Below are 18,432 nucleotides of genomic sequence, written 5' to 3'. Positions count from 1 at the left end.
ACTGTCTGGCTCGAACGGGTCAATGGTTTGACTGCTTGGATCAATAGGTCGTTGACCAATTCAATGATTTTTGGCTAGGGACCAGGATTGGGGTAAAACAAAACCAGTTGCCTGGATGGTTCCCAATTAAAAAAAATGGCGGTTCGACAGTTCGGTTCGAACGGAGGACCTGTTCTGACAACAAAAATTACATACAAAAAATTGAGTGTGTGAGGTCCATTAAGCAGTATCATATGTGTTATGTCATTCAATTTATGATTCAAACGACTCGAAAACGGAACTGTTTTGGCCACCGGTTTTCGGGTTGATGGTTCGACCACCCAATTCGAATAGACGGTTCGTTCTGACAACAAAAATTAAAAAAAAAATAAAATTGGCATAAAATGATTGAACGGGTTGACGGTTCAACCACCCATGTCAATGGATCGTTGACCGATTTAACAGTTTTTTGCCAGGGACCGGGATTGTGATAAAATAGAACCAGTTGCCTGAACGGTTCCTAATTAAAAAATGAAAAAAATGGTCAAAAACAATTGAACGGGTCGATAGTTCAACCACTCGGGTCAATGGGTCATTGATCGATTCAATGGTTTTTGTCCAGAGACCGTGATTGGGGTAAAACGAAACCAGTTGCCTGGACGGATCCTAGGCCGAAATGCTTGTCCGTCCGAGTCAACGACAATTTGAAAACCATGGTTTTTTATTCTTTTGGATTTTCACTATTCAAAGGTTTCTTCTACTGTTGGCTTTATTTAAGCGTGTGCGGTATGTTCATTTTTTTCATTTTTTGTTTTTTTTTTGTATTTGGTCTTCTTCTTCAAGATCCTCCAAAGCAGGGGTTTACCACCATTTTATTTCTTCTCTTTTTGTTTTTTTTTCTTTGGGTTGTCTTGTGCAATGTTTTTTTTTTCTTACAAGACGATCTGTTTTGTCTCTTTCTTTGATTGCATGTATGTCTAGCTCCATATCAAAGCGGAACTTTGGACTCAATTTTCTAATTTTTTCCTTGGTTTTTCTAGTTTGGTGGATTTACCGCCAATTTTTTTCCGTGTTTACGGTCACTTTGGATTTTATCTTTCATGGTTTTGGAATCCCTTGCAACGTCCACCCTTCTCATCACTATGACTACAAAGTTATTTCGTCTAATTATTGTCTCTAGAAAAAATGACTAGAAACGAAACCATTATGGCCATCAGTTTCTAGAACGGATGGCCCATTTTGACAACAAAAATTAAAAAAAATAAGAAAATAATTAAAAATAAAAAATGGCCAAATACCGTTGAACAGGTCGACAAGTCAACGGGTCGTTGACTGATTCAACGATTTTTGGCCAAGGACCAGGTTTGGGGTAAAACGGAATTGGTTGCCTGGATGGTTCCCAGGCCGAACGGTCCTACTGTCTGAGTCAAATGTGAGTTTTCAATGTGAAACAAAGGTTAGCTATGAAGTAGAGCTTAAAACTATCACTGTATGATCATATTCTTTTATATGAGATGCTTTGTTGAAGCAATATTTAAAAAACGAGCACATGGCGATTTATTTTAAGTTTTTATATAAGTTTCAAGACTTGAGTACTTATAATTACAAGTTTCTTATTAATAAACTATTGTCTTTTTTAATGTAGAAAATAACAATATTGTAATTCCATTCCAGCCCCTACGAAGTAGGGCCCTCCACTAGTATAGCAATTATTGTGATACCACGACATTCATTTAAAATACTATCCTATCACCACCCTCGAAATAGTACTCTATTACCCCCTGCCCCCTGTTCTATACACTATACAGAACTCCAAATGGTAAAAAAGAGTGGTGGAAAGTGGAAACATCTAACTAACATGCTTAGAACTCCACACTAGGGAGCAGCATTGTGGGTTGTTATTCTATGGAGATCTTTCTTTGAAAGAAAGACTAACACATGATAAACGGGTGGTATATATGATTCTAAAGTTATACCAATCTTTTTCCTTTGAAAATGACATTTTGACTCAGTTTGGAAGGAGTATAAATACAAATATGTATACCAAGGTTCAAAATATCAATACACCCAATATGTTGGTAGGGGTATATTGAGCTATACCGGTATTGTTTTTTTACTTTGTTTTATTTTTTTCAAAACCGGTTCAGGGGGGCGGTTTAAGGCTCTTCCACCCCTTGAACCGGTTAGAACCCCGATATACCCTCTGTAGGGGCATATTAGGGAGCTCCCGAAACGATATGTATCAATCGATATGGGCCAATATGTATTGATACTTTGAACCTTGATGTATACTACAAATACATACAAAATATAAAGTTTTACACTCTACATATTTGTATTTGTACTCCTTCCAAGTGGAGCCTTTCTTTCAACTACACAATGCAAAATAGAGATGTTATGACTGAAGTCATATTGGCATATGAGAAACCTCATATATTTGTCATGTCTTGCTTTGATAAACTAATCAACCTCTATGTGTCTCTCCAAAACAAGCACCGGTTTGAACAGACATCTATGTGTCTATTCAGGTGACTGAAAGCACTCTATAAATAAAATGTTGATTGACCCAGTAACACATGCCAATACACACAACACAGTTTTTTTTTCTCTATAAATCGTCCATTTCTGAGCATCATTCTTGGTAGTTCGCAAAGGTCTACTAAGTGAATGCACGCCTACCAATAGCTTGTAGACTATTTTATCTTGACAACCAATTTGCATTCACCCAACTGCATGGAGACAAATGCAATTTTAAGAAGAGTGACCAAATAGCACGACTCAGCCCTCATATTCACTACAATTCTCAGTTCTCAATAATAATTTTGCAATTCTTCTGCATTTCAGGTTTGGATAGCATTCACTGATAAGTTCCCTTTCTACCTTTCTCTTTATAATTTTTACAACAATTAATTTGTTAGATATACTATACATTTTCAATATCATAGCAGGACCTTATTATTGGTTTTAACCTTCAAGTTTTCTCGAGCCACCTTTTAAGAACTTTCTTTTATTAGCACTATACCAACTAAAAAACTAAAAAAGCAAAAGAAAATGAACAATTAATCATTAAAATTAGTAATTTATTCCACCATTTCCCAATATTTTCTTTAGTATATTCCTTGTTTATAATAATTTGAGCCTTATTGTTATTAACATATTACTGCAATTTTTGTGAGTTCCCTACTTATCACACCCATGCATATCCCGATAATATCCACAGTATCCATACTCAATCCTGAAATTTTGAACCTTGAAAGAAACTCAGATAAATGGAGAAAAATAAATGATAGCGAACAAGTAAATAAAAAGAAATGAGTAATGTATCTATACTAATTTGCATATCTAAAGTTCCATTCAATCAAAACTCTTCTTTTTTTGTTGGATACTCTGTTGGTGGATATTTTAGAACTAATAAAATCAATTTAGTCTTAGTATGGAGTATGTCGGTTATCCTGAAAAGTCATCTATATTGTATCATAGAAACATACAAATATGTTATAATATTTTAAATCTTTAGGCTCAGTTTGGAAGGAGTATAAATACAAACATGTACAGTATAAATACATACAAAATAGTATAAAATACAAGGTTTTACATTTTACATATTTATATTTTTATTCCTTCCAAACTGAGCCTTAGTTGCGTTTGGATAAATTTTAGGATCTGTGCTTTTGAAGCCCAAAAACACAAATCCCAAAGTTAGGCTTTGTGCTTTGACGCTTAAAAGTGTTGGTTTCATATTATTCGTCTTTAAAATCAACGCTTAAAGAACACAAAATATACTTCTTCGCTCAATTTTGTTTTTCAGCAAATCGGAGATGTTAATGCACAGATGAAAAAGGCTGTGAAAACGATATGAGAATGATTTTGTGAAAATCAAATCCGATTTCGTTCTAAACGCTTTAGAACACCATTCTGGCCTTCCTTGGCCGTGTCTTATTTTGCTTTGGAAACCCGGAACTCTCCTATCTCAGCTATCCTCACTCGCATTTTGCTGTATAAATAGACGATATAATACTAGGGCGCACCTTCTAGCCCAAGCTGCTAAAACGTCTGAGCACCAGCAATTTATATTTAACTGTAAACCACCTTGGCTGCCTGTTGTTTCGGACCTTAAAACTAACACAGGAGTACTCGTATGTATGTTGTATCAGACCATTGAATCCCTCAAACTCATCGGAACAGCCATCAGCCTTTCAACTAGTACAAGGTTTTAAAAACCGATCTGGAACCGAAACCATTCTGGCCATCAGTTACTAGGTTGACGGTTCAAATGCCTGGTTCAAACAGACAGCCTATTCCAACAAAAAATAAAAAAAAAATAATTAAGATAAAAAAAGCTAAAAACCGTTGAACAGGTCAACAGTTCAACTGCCTGAGTCAATGGATCGCTGACCAATTCAACGATTTTTTGCCAAGAATAGGGTTTAGGGTAAAAACAGAACCGATTGCCTGGATGGTTCCCAGGCCAAACGGTCCGACCATCCAGGTCAACAACAGTTCGAAAACATTGCAATGGATAACAACTATGAGCCGTACAAGTGGATGAGCATGACGATAGCAACGTTGGAAATTTTGGTTCTCATTGAACCCCACCAAAATACCAAAAATTTTGAGCCCACCAAGGCACCAAATACAATCTGCAACGTAAGAACTTGTTAACATTTCCACAAAATCAATGCGTTTATAAAGTTTCGTCACAGAACAAAATGTGGGCCAAGGATTATCTCTGCAGGTGTTATTTCTCGATTCTGAGGTGGTTTGGATTAATAGGATCTATAGTGAAAACTGAAAACCACGCAATTTCGAGAAGTTGGTGAAGAGAAATAACCTAGCTTCTAAACAAACCTTCTCTCAATGGTCAATACAACACAAAATGTAGCTAGCACAATACTATTTACCTAGGTCATAGGCTCAGCTCGAAAATAGGGAAAAGCTTCTTAGCCTTTCAAGTCAACCCAAAACACCAATAACTAATCAGTGATATTAGGACTATAATCTAATGAGATGAGGGGGCCTATACACCATGAGGTTGGAAGAGCTCATCTACACTGAACATGTTCTAACTTCATCTTTCCCTGACAAAAATACTAGAGATTTTCCTTTTCTTTTCCTTTTTTTGGGCCACTCATGTGATTAAAGCTTGATCACCAAGCAATAGCATAGAAAACAGAAAGATAAGTTCAAAGTACATGTCATTAGTAGAAAGTGTACCATATTCCAACCAAGCTGCCCCAGAGACTAATTTTAGTTCAAACTGTTGCCTAATAGACATTGTAGAAGATGACCGAAGCCGTTTTTATTTTACAGACTAACCAAGTAAAGATTTTCTAGGTCCCTCATATTGTTAAAGTCACCTTGTTATGAAGAATATGTAATCCTGAGACGCTCATTAAGATAGTCCCCACTGCGGATGGGAGGAAACCTGCAAGCACAATAAAGACTTTCTTTTGATAAATAGAATGCAATAAGAGTCAGGTAAATAGATTAACGTGAATTCTATTTATTTCCAGCCCCACATATCATTTCAGAAGGATTCTACTGAATACCTATTCTATTGTCTTTGCAATATTTTTTTTTTTAACAACAATAACAAGTGAAAATTATCACAAGTAAACCCACAAATGGGACCATCTAGAGGTGATTCCTAACCCATCTGCATTTGCACAATGCTTATAGGACAGCTGTCAATAAATATATCCATACCTTGGGGGAAATATCTCACTGCAGCAACTTTCCAAGCATTCAACTACACAATCAGAGTTAGGATCTAAAAAGAAGGCTGCCTGCAATATTGCAGGACAGTAAGAAATAAGAAACAAATAGAAATATGTTTTCAAGTATAGATATAGTTTTTTAGTGCAACCAAAGCACAAGAGTTTCTTATAGTCTGAGGCACAAGGCAATATGTGTGCCTGAATGAAGTGATACACACCTCATAGGTTGTAGTCTTGTAAGTTCAAGTCCTACATAGAATATATTGTTCAACTAAAATCTGAAAATCATAGCTACAACTACAACCTACAAAATAATATATTACCTGTTAAACAGCAGGCTTGAGGTTAACTAATCAAAACATAGCAGCAAGCCAGGTGAGGAACACATAGGTTCAGGCAAGGCACACCCATAAAATGAGAATTGCCTGAAAACTTGGGTCTGCCTTTTGAACACTCTACTCAACAATAGCTCAAGTGCACAGACCAGTGTTTAAAAACAAAAAGAATTGCTCGGTCTTCTGTTATGTAACCAAGTAAAGAAATGGTAAGGTGGTGAATGGACTCGTAATTAAAGGGCAGCCTAGTGCACGAGGCTCCCATCAATGCAGGGTTTGGGGAGGGAAAGATGTATGCAGCCTTACCCCTGGCACATACAGAGACGCTATTTCCAAGCTTTGAACCCAGGTCACAATGGATCAACCCAATCGTTGTACCAAGGCCCACCCTTGGACTCATAATTCATTACTAAATTTATTAAAATGCACAAATACATTACAAAAATAGAAACTAAGGAAACATAGAGGAAAAGCCTAAGGTTGTGATGTCATGCAGTTAAAAGGCAAGTTCTTATGTCTCGGATGAAACGGCAGAGAACACATCGTACATCATAACAATTCTCAAGAAACAGATTAAAAGAAAATTTTAAGAGAATTTGAAAACTGGTAATGAACGAAACAAGCATATTGATATAGAGATAAATTTATAATCTGTTTCTTGAGAATTGTTATGATATGCAATGTGTTCTTCTCTGCAGACATTGAGTAAACCTAGTCTACTGCTGCTCTTTAACCTTTGTTCATCATCATCATCTAAGCCTTGTCCCAACAATATGGAGTCAGCCACATGAATCCTGCTCCGCCATTCTGTTGTATTCAATCCCATATACACTGATAAACTGTTTAAATCATTTTGAACCACGTCAACAGTTCAACCCATGCCCTTTTGTTCTACCCCTAAATCTTCCAGCCCCTTCAAATTGTCACAGATAATTTCTCCCTAACCTTTATTTTTTCCTTCTATATTTTTATTTCTTGCTAAGGTTGGTTCTCTGTGATATATCTTCATTAAAATCTCCTTTCTAATTCATTTCTCTTAATATGTATCATGCGGGCCTGAACCAAGCCGAGCCATCGCTCTTGGGGCCAGTCCATTTACTTGAGGCCAGTGGGAAAGTTCCTTAATGGAACAATGGCTTATTTAAAATAGGTACAACCATAAAAGGCTATATTAAACCAGGAAAAGTAAACTGGGAGGCAAATCAATAAGTACAGAATAGCGTTCTTCTCCCGTTGCCATAACTCGATGCAATGTTGAACTGCAAATGAGGAGAACAAGGCAAAATGAAATGTCAAAACAATGTCTTTCAATAAATCCAGTATTGGTATCACAATTTGTAAGAAAAATTGGAATCTTGAACCTAGAAAGGAAAAAGATTGTAAGTGCTGAAACAAAGGCCCATAAATTATACAATGAGGAAGAGGAATTACCGAAACAAACAATTAGTCCATCTCTCTGTCATGTCACCAATGTTAACAATAAAAGCTCTGCAAGTCAATAATATGCCACAAGAAACTTCACAATTCTGAGGATATAATATATCTAGGCTGATAAAAGTGAAACGAACTGTTATTCATTAAAGTAGTCCATGACAAAGGTGACCTTACTAATTGAAGCTAAAGGCAAACTTCTGGAGTTCTGGTTTAGAAATCAACACAACATAAATAGCCAGTCGACCAGATTTCCCTATTTACCCTATACTTGCAAATTTAGAAAAGCATGTTTACTCAAGAAAAGAACATCTGCTGAGGTAAAAGTTAATGTACAACTAGTCCTAGTGGAACGTAGATGCATCCTAGCAATGTAACTCCCTGAAACATAAACAACTCAGAGACTTTGAATTAAAGTCAACTCTATCTGATTATCATATTCTTAGACTGCACTGACACTTCAGACAATGGAACAAAAGATTGCACTCTGCTCACGTGCCAGAGTTACATCATCAGGTATTATTAAACTGCAGTGTCATGTGTTATTAAAAAGAAAATTTAGTAGACATTTTTTTTTTTGCAAGAAAAATTATTGCAAGGTGGGTTTTTAGGTTTTCTTTCAATAATTCCAGAATAATATAGAATCTATTTCTTCATGGCAATACTAATTTGCAACCAATTACACAAAAAAGTTTGAAAGTAATGCACTTACCCATTGAGATGATGAACATCCTCCCATACCTGAGGCAGATTATCCTTTTCTCTGCAGATCTGTTAAAGAAAAAAATGTGATATTAGAATAATGTCAGCAATCAAAATTTGAGAGACAATCATTTTTTTGACCAATAGATATGAGACAATCTTTTTTTGGCCATTAGATATACATACCTGAAGTCCACGGACTCCATCTGTTGCCAGAAGAGTTATCATCCCATAATCTGAATGAGCAGAAGCACCATATGTTCCATCACTGGAAATATCCATTCCACCTGAAATCAAAACAGTTAATATTTGTTAAAAAAATAAATTAACTCATAGAAGCAGAACATTTGCATGTTAGAAGTACCAAGCAAATATAAAAGAGGAGCTTGATGCCCTAACAGCACCTGGATTTGGCATATGGATCAAACCAAGTTGGGAGCTAAAACTGGGAGACGTCAAACATCCCCAACCCCCCCCCCCCCAATAGGTGTGAATTGTATTTTAAGTAGTATAAACTCTCAATCACTGACTCACTACTAGAAGTTGGTATGATGATCAACCACAATCATCAATTCATTCATGCAAAGTGCAAGCTTTGTTTCCAAAATACAACTTATGACAAAAAATGAAGCACCCAAAAATACATGCATGTGAAACAGTGTATAACTTAAATTTCCCTAAGATATATAGCCAACTAATAAACTAAAATGCTATTTGTAAATTATGTGTATAAAGGATAGAACAATAAGTAGCTTTCTGAAGCACATTATGGCCATCAGTGCAGAAGAAAAAAATGTCAAGAATACAAATAAATAGGATAAATACCTGTGAAGAAACTACAACAAAAGAGGAAGAAATTTTAGAAAGAAAAATTGTATTACCAAACCTGGATAGTGTAAAAGGCGAAGAAATGCCATTGGTGAATCCAATGCCCCAATTTTCTCAAAGAAATTCTCTTCCAAGTTCAAAGCAAGAGCAATCAAGGAGATTAACTTTTTCCCAGCAGTGCTGACAAAGTCAAATGCAATATCCATTATGACATGTTCTTAGAGAAATAAAAGGGAAAAACATAGAAAAGGAATCTTGCCCCTATATAAGCTCATGTACATCATCATCATCTAAGCATTGTGCCAACTATATGGGGTTAGCTACATGAATCCTGTTTTTGTCATTCCATTCTGTTTAGTGTCATATCCATTGTTAGAAGATTTTAACAAAAAGGAAATTTATAGAAGACACAAGTCACACAATAAAACATTGTGACCTGGGTGATCAGGGTTCAAATCTTGGAAATAGCCTCTGTGTATGGGTAAAGCTACATACATCTGTCCCCTCCCATACCCTGAATTTGTGGGAGCCTTGTGCACTAGGTTGCCATTTTTACACAAGAAAACATTGCTTCACCCCCCCCCCAAAGAAGTAAAGTTAGGATTGAATGATAAAATCATGAAACTTACAGGAGTTTTTCATAATAAAATTCCATAGTTGGTCTCCAAGATGGCAGAGCTTCTACAATTTCCTAGCCAAAACAGCATCAAGAATTCTGTTCAACAAAACCTCTTCAATAAAAAGCAATTCTCAAGGTAACAGCAAGAAATGCAACAAGAGGATTGAAAAATAAAAAATAATGTCAGACACAAGGCAGAAATTGGTTCATGCTTGTTATTAATCTATGATGATAATACTAGATACATGAAATAAAAACTCAATAACCCTTAAAGATGATAAGAACAAACAATACCATCCGAAGGCCATTGATTCAGATGACTTTGTGCAAGGCCTTCTATAGGGCCAATGTAGAAACTCTCCTTCAGATCACCTGGTTCCCATTACACGCAGAAGATCAGTATTGTATCATGTTTTTGTGTGTGTGTGTGTGTGTGAGAGAGAGAGAGAGAGCTCCTGACATCGCAAATATGAGTTCACGACATGGCCAATAGGTAATAGTGATCCGATAGAAATTTTTGGAAATCAAAGGGACTTCTGAATAAAATACCAAATAAGCCTTCCAGCGATGTAATAAATACCCCAAATCTGACAGACAAGAAACATAGACGCAACTCAAGTGGTTATGCTTAATATGTATGATGTTCAAGGACCAATAACTAGGAGCACTGTTGCCAAGTTTTGTAAAACTAATCCAGCCTTTCAATTATAAATGCAGGTCAGGAGTCAAAATTAAATAATTCCTTCCAAAAGAATCCCCAATAACAAGGATGCAGCATAGAATATTTAAAACAAACAAAAAAAAAAAAACCTTGAACACCATATTAAGGTATGTCAACATAGGAAAAAGGAACCCAGATAGAAAATCACATTTTAGATAGTATCATCTTGCCAAAGGTGTATCAACGTAGTGTGACAAAAGATTAGTCAATTTTCTTTCAAACAACAGCAAACACAATTCAGACATGAGAATAAGCTTAAACAAGGTGCAGGTTCAATGCAGAATACTGGCTCCTACCTAAAAGTACGAGTCTTCAGTATGTAAATTGAGGTTTTCCCATCAAGTTCTTATTAATCTATCATTTGGATTACATTACTTATAATGGATCTTATTTGGTTTCTTCTGTTATGTTGCAGACTTCCATTACAATACATTGTGTTGGGAGACTCCATCCCTCGATATCCTCCAAAATGGAGAGACTACTTAGTGTTTGTATCCATCCAATTTACAATTCCTTTTTCCTCTCTACTTTCTTTTTTATCAATCCTAGTTACCATCTGTACCTAAATGCTACCAATTCAAAAAAATGCCTCAATTCCATCCACCGTTTCACCCTTAGTGACATTTTAATCACTCAATTTTAAAAATAATCGTGTTCCATAACATTTTTGGTATCTATCCTCATTAAACTTATCAGATTTCTGACGTTTGGACAACTCTTAACCATTTAATTAATCAGTATCACACAGGAACAAAGGTAAAGGCTAGGGGAATTAGACCATTGGAAACCTAACTACCAAAGCAAATTGTTATGATTTTCGGCATGAAACCTAACTACCAATTTGTTATGGTTTTCAGCATTATAACCTTCTTTATTGTCCCATTAATTGGAGGATCCTGATCAGACCACAAGAACAAAATCAAGGCGAAGACACATATAAACAAATTCACAAGACTGAAATAGAGATGAAAGGCTAACAGACTGATAAGAGTACAGCGGCAAACCTCTAATATTTAATGAAGGATCAAGTTTCTCGGCATAAAAAGGTGTGTAACCTCTGTGTTCCTTACGCACGAGTTTCATCTTTTCTTCCAGAGGAAGCGAGAAGAATTTTTTACTCTCCGCAAATACTCTCTTAAGCAGTTCCTCCTCAACCCCATGATTCACAAGGTAAAAGAAACCACAGTCCTCGCATGCCTGTTTCCACTACAGTATTAAAATTACATGAAAAAAAAAAAAGAAAGCAGAGAAGAAACCAGTTTTAAATTAAGCAAGGACTTAGAGTTCGAGATGAAAGTACCAAAGAGAAATTATCCCACTTGTAAAACAAGTGGTTTGAATAAATAAATAATTTCCGGTTAAGAAGGAAACTAGTAAATCAAATTATTCCAGATAACTAGTTAAAATGTTATCCCGGATAACTAGTTAAAATCAAATTATCCCAGGAAACTGGTACCAAAGAGAAATCATCCCAGATAACTAGTTAAAATGTTAAGAAGGAAACTGGTAAATCAAATTATTTGAATAAATAAAGAATTTCCAGTGAAGTCAAGCTATCTGGTCTCTACGACGACATTCTTATTAAAAAGGCTCCCCGAGCAAAGAGAGACAAAAAAAAAAAGGAATGATGAAAAACTAAAGAAAATCGATAGGTAAATTAATAAAAACCTAGAAGCTGTTTAAGTTAAGCTGCTCAATATTCAATATAGTATGGAATTTAATAGTGAAGTCTTAAACAGTTAAACTACGAATACGCTTAATTTAATATCAAAATCATGGTGTTCGAAGAAGAACCAGAAATAGGGATAATTCTAGGGTTTTGAGGAACAAACCTGACGGATCGATTTGGCTGCTGATATGCGATCTGAAGATGATAAGTCGACGATGGGAAGCTTCAGAGTTGCCGCCATTTCTTTCCCTCCTTTTTTGTGTTCGTGCATCTGTAGACGGTTGTCTTGCCGCTGCGTAGTCTATCGCTTGGGAAGTTGGGAACTTGGGATGACTAAACCCCCAAATAGGCAAATACCAAGTGATCGTGGATCAGGCCCAAGCGCACTCAGCACCTGAAAGTGGGAATGGGCTCAACCTAGGCCTGAGCCCAGTAATGTTCGAGTGGACGCCCGGTAACACATTTAGCTCTAATTTATAAATGCAAGTGAGAGATTGATTATCGTGGGTATACTTGTTCATGGGCCGGGTAGCCCGATGGCCCAGCCTGCACTCCGGTCAGGCTTGGTCATGTAATTAAGCCCGTGGGCCTGACCTCGGGCCTAACACAGTAAGCCCGACTGTGTTACGGGCTGGGCTTGGGATTTGTCAAAAAAGCTCGGCTCGAGCCCGGCCCGGCCCGACTCAGCATTATATATTTTATAAAATACATAATATGTATTTTATATATTATATAAAATATATAATTAATATAATATTTATTGAAATATATATATTTATAATTTAATATATACATTCTTTTATTTTTTTTCTTCATAATTTCGGGTCCGGGCTTCAGGCTTTTTATAAGGGTTGGGCTCGGGCTTGGGCCTTAGAAAAATCTGTTAATACAGAGTGAAAGCCCGGCCCGGGCCGGCCCATGAACAGGTCTAATCGTGGGCGAATGCACAACCAGTAAAACAGCCATCAATTTCAGCTAATTCTTTCTCGTATCAAAAAACTAAAGTCAACCAAGTTGTTACAGAGGATTATACTGAAACCAGTGTTTTTAATCCATCGTTGACCCCCCAACCGGTAGAACTATTCGAACCATTATCCAGTTAGGATTTTAGGTTTGGTTCTATTAAAATCGGTCATTCAATAAAAAACCGTTGACTTGGTCAAAAATCAACTAATCTGGGTGATTTAATTGTTGACCCGTTTATAATTTGGTAAAAAATTGTTGACTTTCAGAGGTTATAACTTTACACTCCGATGTCCAATTGGGGTGATTTTTTCAATGCGTCCTAAGGCATCTTGTCCCGCTCTTTTTGCGGGAAAAAAAAAAAAAAAACTGTTTGGCCTCATGTCGGGAAGAGCACTCCCTGCCCCGGGGGGACCCCGATCCCCGCCCATGGGATCCCCACTAATATATATGTATATATGTAAGTATACGTTATATATGTACACATACGTCTTTATATTAATGTTTTAAAAATATGGTTGAATATGTTTGAATCTTTTTTAATAGATTGTAAGTTTTAGTTATTTTATTTTTATTTTTTAAATAAAATAAAAAACAAAAACAAAATTATTAACATTATAAAAAATTACGGGGAATGTGGATCCCCGTGGGGATGGGGATGGGGATAACCTTGTCCCCGTTAGAGGGGATGGGGACGGGGACGGGGATGGGGAGAGGCTCCCCGTCCCCGCCCCGCTCCGTTGCCATTCCTATATCCAGGTAAATGTGTATCTTGGTAAGTATTTCCTAGAAAACACTTACTCGAATAAGTACATTTACTGATATTCTTTTATTTTAGGTAAATAAAGATAATGATCATTTTAGCCATAAAAAATCATTATTAAAAGGGACAATTTTGTCACATTCAAGTATTGACAACTTTCCCACATGTGAGAAAGTTACTTACCCACCTAGATTTAGGGGATGGGTATCACTTACCTCCTAGGAAAATAAATTTTCCCCCTCTCAAAAAGAAAAAAAAAAGAAACGATCAAGCCCTTAATTGTACATCCGAAACATCTCCTCTGAATGTTAAGGCCTATTGTGATCAGCAGATCAGTTATGAATCCTCCATTATCAGGGTTCGGATCTCCCGAAAGCAAAAACTCTGAGATCATTGAACTGCCAATACTTGGCTAAAATCCTAAAAAAACCAAGTTTACTGAATTTCAGCCCCAAAAATGGTTGTATTTGGTCGCAGTGCAATGTTAATTGGAATTGATGCAAAATTTTGCATTATAGCCTCTTTAATTTGAAAGAAGGGCTTTTATATATTAAAACTCTTTTTTTTTTCATTTTTCCTTTTTTCTGTCAAACCAAACACACTCTTAATGCTTCTCCAAAACAGGTTCAACAAAATCAATTCCACCAAGGGAAAATCTATGATGAGGGAAAGACACGGTATGAAAAGAGTTTTAACCGATTAAAACTCACCTATGCATGAATTTTGATAAATAACACATGATTTGCTAACATGTTTATGATTCAAGTTGATGGGTCAGATGTTTTTCTGATATCATATATTTTCCATAGCATAGTTGAACCCATCCTGCTCTTACTCTTACGGGGGATCAAGAGATTCAAGACTTAAGACTTTGTTTGGAATATAACTTTGTATTTTTTTGTTATTTTGTATTTGCATTGTACATATTTGTATTTATATTCTTCCCAATTTTCAAACTGGGACTCGGTCCCCTGGGTTGTGTAGGTCCATGATGCAGAAAACAAAAAACCACCAAAGCTTCAACTAGGGGTGCAAATGGATCAGATCCTGATCCGATCCTATTTGGTCAAATTAAGATCACTTTTGTTCGGATCTTCGGATTGGATTTGGATAAACCCCTATTTGATCCAAGAAGATCCGATCCAATGTATATTATATATTTATAAATAATATAATATATATATATATATGTTATATTTATTTATAAATATATTTTTATAAATTTGTTATATTATTTATTTTTTATAAAAGGCATGTATATATATGATCAAAATAATTAAAAATACTTGTATTTTTTGTTTTTATTTAATTTAAATTAGTATACTTTATTTTTCTTTTAATAATTTATTAATTTCTAAAGAAAACAAGTGGGATCGGATCAGATCCGAAGATTTGACTTACCGATAGGATTCGAATTCAAATCAAGTCCTATCAAATCCGATCGGATCCAACATAAATAGTATCGAATTGGATCCGTTTGCATCCCTCCCAACTAGGGGTGTCAACGATATTTGAAAATCTGATTTTGAATTCGAGATTCGACATAATCGAGTCGAATTTAGATCATTTGAATATCTAACTGGTCAAATTCGGATATCCTATACATATTGAATAGCTAATCGGATTCGAATTCGGATATGACATGATTCGATTCGATAAATATCCAAACTCGACCAATTATTTAATTCTTATATATAATATATAAAATTTTTAAATGTTTTATATAATTTATATATATAATTAAATTATATAAATAATTTATATATTTTATTTATTATATACTTTATATAAATAAAATATTTATTATTTTATATTATTTATTAATTACCTAATAATTAATTAGTCAAATTCAAATCGAATTAAATATTCGAATATTTAATCGGATTCAAATTCGAATATTAATTTTTAATATCCGTCCAAAATTTTCAATCGGACTAAAATTCGAATATTACCTGTTCTGATTCGAATCGATCCGTTTACACCCCTACTCCCAAACGGGCCATGAGTGATGATGATATTTTTCTTACAAATAATTGATATTCAGAATATAAACATCCGACGTAACTAAGATTTTCTTGCAAGTAAAACCATGAATACAGGTACAGACTCCAGAGTACAAAAAATATAAGCAATTACTGATACTGCGATACTACCAACATTCATTTGAAATATACTATCCCGTCACCACCACCCACCCTCGTAACAGTGTCCGTTACCCCTCCGACGAGCTTGGATTTGGAAGCTGCTCGTCGTAGTCAAACATGTCGGTTGGAAAGTCATCAAAGAAACTATCAGGCATCACTGGGTTGTCATATCCTCTTCCACAACCACAACTATCTTGAGCAATCCCTCCCGATCCAAAACCCGGGAGCCCCGCAGCGAACTGTGCACCATTACAGCCAGGTTCATCATCAGGAGCCAGTTGCCGTGAGAACACGTCTAAAGGGTTTGTGTCTGCAACTCCAACCATGAGGTCTTGGCTTTCTAGCAGAAGTGGAAGGTCCAGGGGATGCTGTGGGAACTGGGGAAATGGGAACTGCGGTAGAAGCTCCATGCATGGCTTCTTCTCAAGTTGGGTAAGGTTTGTATCGAAATTAAGCAGATTAAGCTCTACCAAATCCGGTAGAGGCACCATCATCTTCACCATTTCTGAGTTTTCCTTGTAGCAAGGTGAGTCAGACTCATCCTTGGTTGATGACTCTTCTCCCACATGAATGGAACTGATCAACTTAGGAGCCTGAAAGAAAAACAGAATTAATGGGGGAGTGATGAAGCAAGATATGGAAGAGAAGAAAACTAGAAGAGTTTGAGTCGTCTTTTTAATCTGATTAAAATGTGAAAGTATACCCAAGAAAAAGAAAAAGGAGAACCCATATGGGATAAATGAAATTTCCAGGAAAAAAAATGGGTTACAGAGACCCATCTTCATCTTGTTCTCTGGAGAATCCATGTGTGAGAAGTTCGTATCAGTTTTGACTGTTTTTTAGCAAGATGTAAACCATGCTGTAAGAATAATCCAAGCTTAAAACAATTTTGACTGAAACAGATACAGAGACCAAAATGGTCAAACACACTGGAGAACAGCATTGTGGATTGTTATTCTGTGGAGATATATCTTTGAAAGTAAGACAAACACATGATAAAATTACAAACTTCGTCTCACTGAATTAAAAAATACTGAGAATCTAACAATTTATGAGTCGAGAAATACTGATCAGTTCAATGGCATTTAAAAGTCAATCATTTATCTATCCTTTTTGGGGTTCTTTTCCATTTTCGTCATACCTCCTCCAAAGGTGGCAATTCATGGACAACAAGGGTTCTCCCATTGTTCTTCTGCGACTTGCTTGGTTGTGGAGTCTGAAGAATCCTTGCCAACCTCTTCTGTCTGCTACTCCAGAAGTTCTTCACATCGTTGTCCGTCCTACCAGGCAAATACGTCGCAATTCTTGCCCATTTGTTCCCGAATCGTGCCTGCAAATCGATCACCACCCTCTCTTCTTCTGCTGAAAATTTGCACCCACTTTTTCGCACGAATGTTTACAGTATTAATCAACCACAATCAATTTTGCAACACACAGCAACAATTACACATTTATAACTAATGGGAAATGTTCAGGAAATAACACACATTGATATCACAGAAACAACCGAAACAAAGAAATTCGAGAATGACCCATGAACACAAACAGAGAACTTGTATGGAATTAGAAACAAAATAGAGGCTTACGTCTTTAAATCAGGTTTAAGCTTATTAACCCATCTGAGACGACAGGATTTTCCTGTTCTGGGCAAGAGGCCTTTGGCTCGAATGGAGCTCCAACCTCTGGGGCCATACTTGTTCACGTAATTCAACAGAATTTCGTCTTCCTCAGCCATCCATGGCCCTTTTCTCACTACCATTTCGTCCTTCTTTCCTTCCATTAATAAATGAATTTTTAAGTTGTTAAGATCGTCGTCGTTTGATTCTACCTACGAAAGCACTCTGTGTATTTAGTCAATTAGTTCTTCTCTGGCACAATGAGAAGCATATGGAGATGGAGGAAGAGGTTAATAGTTCATCATGGCTTATCGCTCGAAGTCTTTTGAGACTGACATGATGATGTCTTTGAACGTTTCCTTCATTTTTTCTTTTTTTTTTTTTTTTCATTCCTGCCATTTAATGGTGATTTAAAAGTGACGGTTAAAACGGTTACGGGCAGTCTGGCACTATCGAGTCCCACTAACGCAACGCCCAAATCCCCATCATTTCAAAATAGTGATTGAATTTACATTTATACCCTTGCAAACTTTGTGGAATTACCGAACTCATCAGAACTTTCTGACCGTGAAATGCATATGATCGAGCGGCAGATGAAAGCCTTTGATGTAGTGATGCGGCCCCACCTTGAATTAGATGAAATGACATCTTGGAGGGGCCATAGCACTAAATCTAAGGTCTTGATTTTCAGTTTTAACCCAAAATCATGGAAGAGGAAGTTCCATCCGTTTGAACCATTATCTGATCAGGATTTTAGGCCTGATTTGTTTAAGACGTGTCAATTGGTCAAAATTTGTTGACTTAGTCAAAAACCATTTGACCTGATTGGTTCAACCGTCAATCCATTCAACTCAGTCATCGGATCACGAGTTGCATACTCAATGCATGCAAATTTTTGGAGGCCATATCTTTGCACACCAATGTGAGGTGATCTTTTTTTAAAAA

General features: G+C 36.2%; 2 protein-coding genes across 2 annotated transcripts; both read right to left on the bottom strand.

Annotated features, from left to right (window-relative positions):
* Positions 1–5,157: 5,157 nt before the first annotated feature.
* LOC104610455 (azadirone synthase LFS-like) lies at positions 5,158–12,455 on the bottom strand. Its single transcript, XM_010277072.3, has 11 exons — positions 12,165–12,455; positions 11,337–11,529; positions 9,906–9,983; positions 9,622–9,673; positions 9,051–9,172; positions 8,351–8,451; positions 8,175–8,233; positions 7,463–7,519; positions 7,245–7,290; positions 5,686–5,765; positions 5,158–5,404 (listed from the first exon to the last, which is right to left on the bottom strand). Exons 1-11 carry the CDS (start codon positions 12,270–12,272, stop codon positions 5,341–5,343), a joined length of 960 nt encoding a protein of 319 aa, XP_010275374.1. The 5' UTR covers positions 12,273–12,455; the 3' UTR covers positions 5,158–5,340.
* Positions 12,456–15,797: 3,342 nt separating this feature from the next.
* Positions 15,798–17,875, bottom strand: DUO1 (myb-like HTH transcriptional regulator family protein). Its single transcript, XM_010277190.2, has 3 exons — positions 17,458–17,875; positions 17,013–17,250; positions 15,798–16,464 (listed from the first exon to the last, which is right to left on the bottom strand). Exons 1-3 carry the CDS (start codon positions 17,649–17,651, stop codon positions 15,940–15,942), a joined length of 957 nt encoding a protein of 318 aa, XP_010275492.1. The 5' UTR covers positions 17,652–17,875; the 3' UTR covers positions 15,798–15,939.
* Positions 17,876–18,432: the final 557 nt, after the last annotated feature.

The sequence above is a fragment of the Nelumbo nucifera genome, chromosome 1 (assembly GCF_055504915.1).
Source record: "Nelumbo nucifera cultivar China Antique chromosome 1, China Antique-T2T, whole genome shotgun sequence".
Lineage (NCBI taxonomy): Eukaryota > Viridiplantae > Streptophyta > Magnoliopsida > Proteales > Nelumbonaceae > Nelumbo > Nelumbo nucifera.
This window is presented reverse-complemented; position numbering and strand designations above follow the sequence as displayed.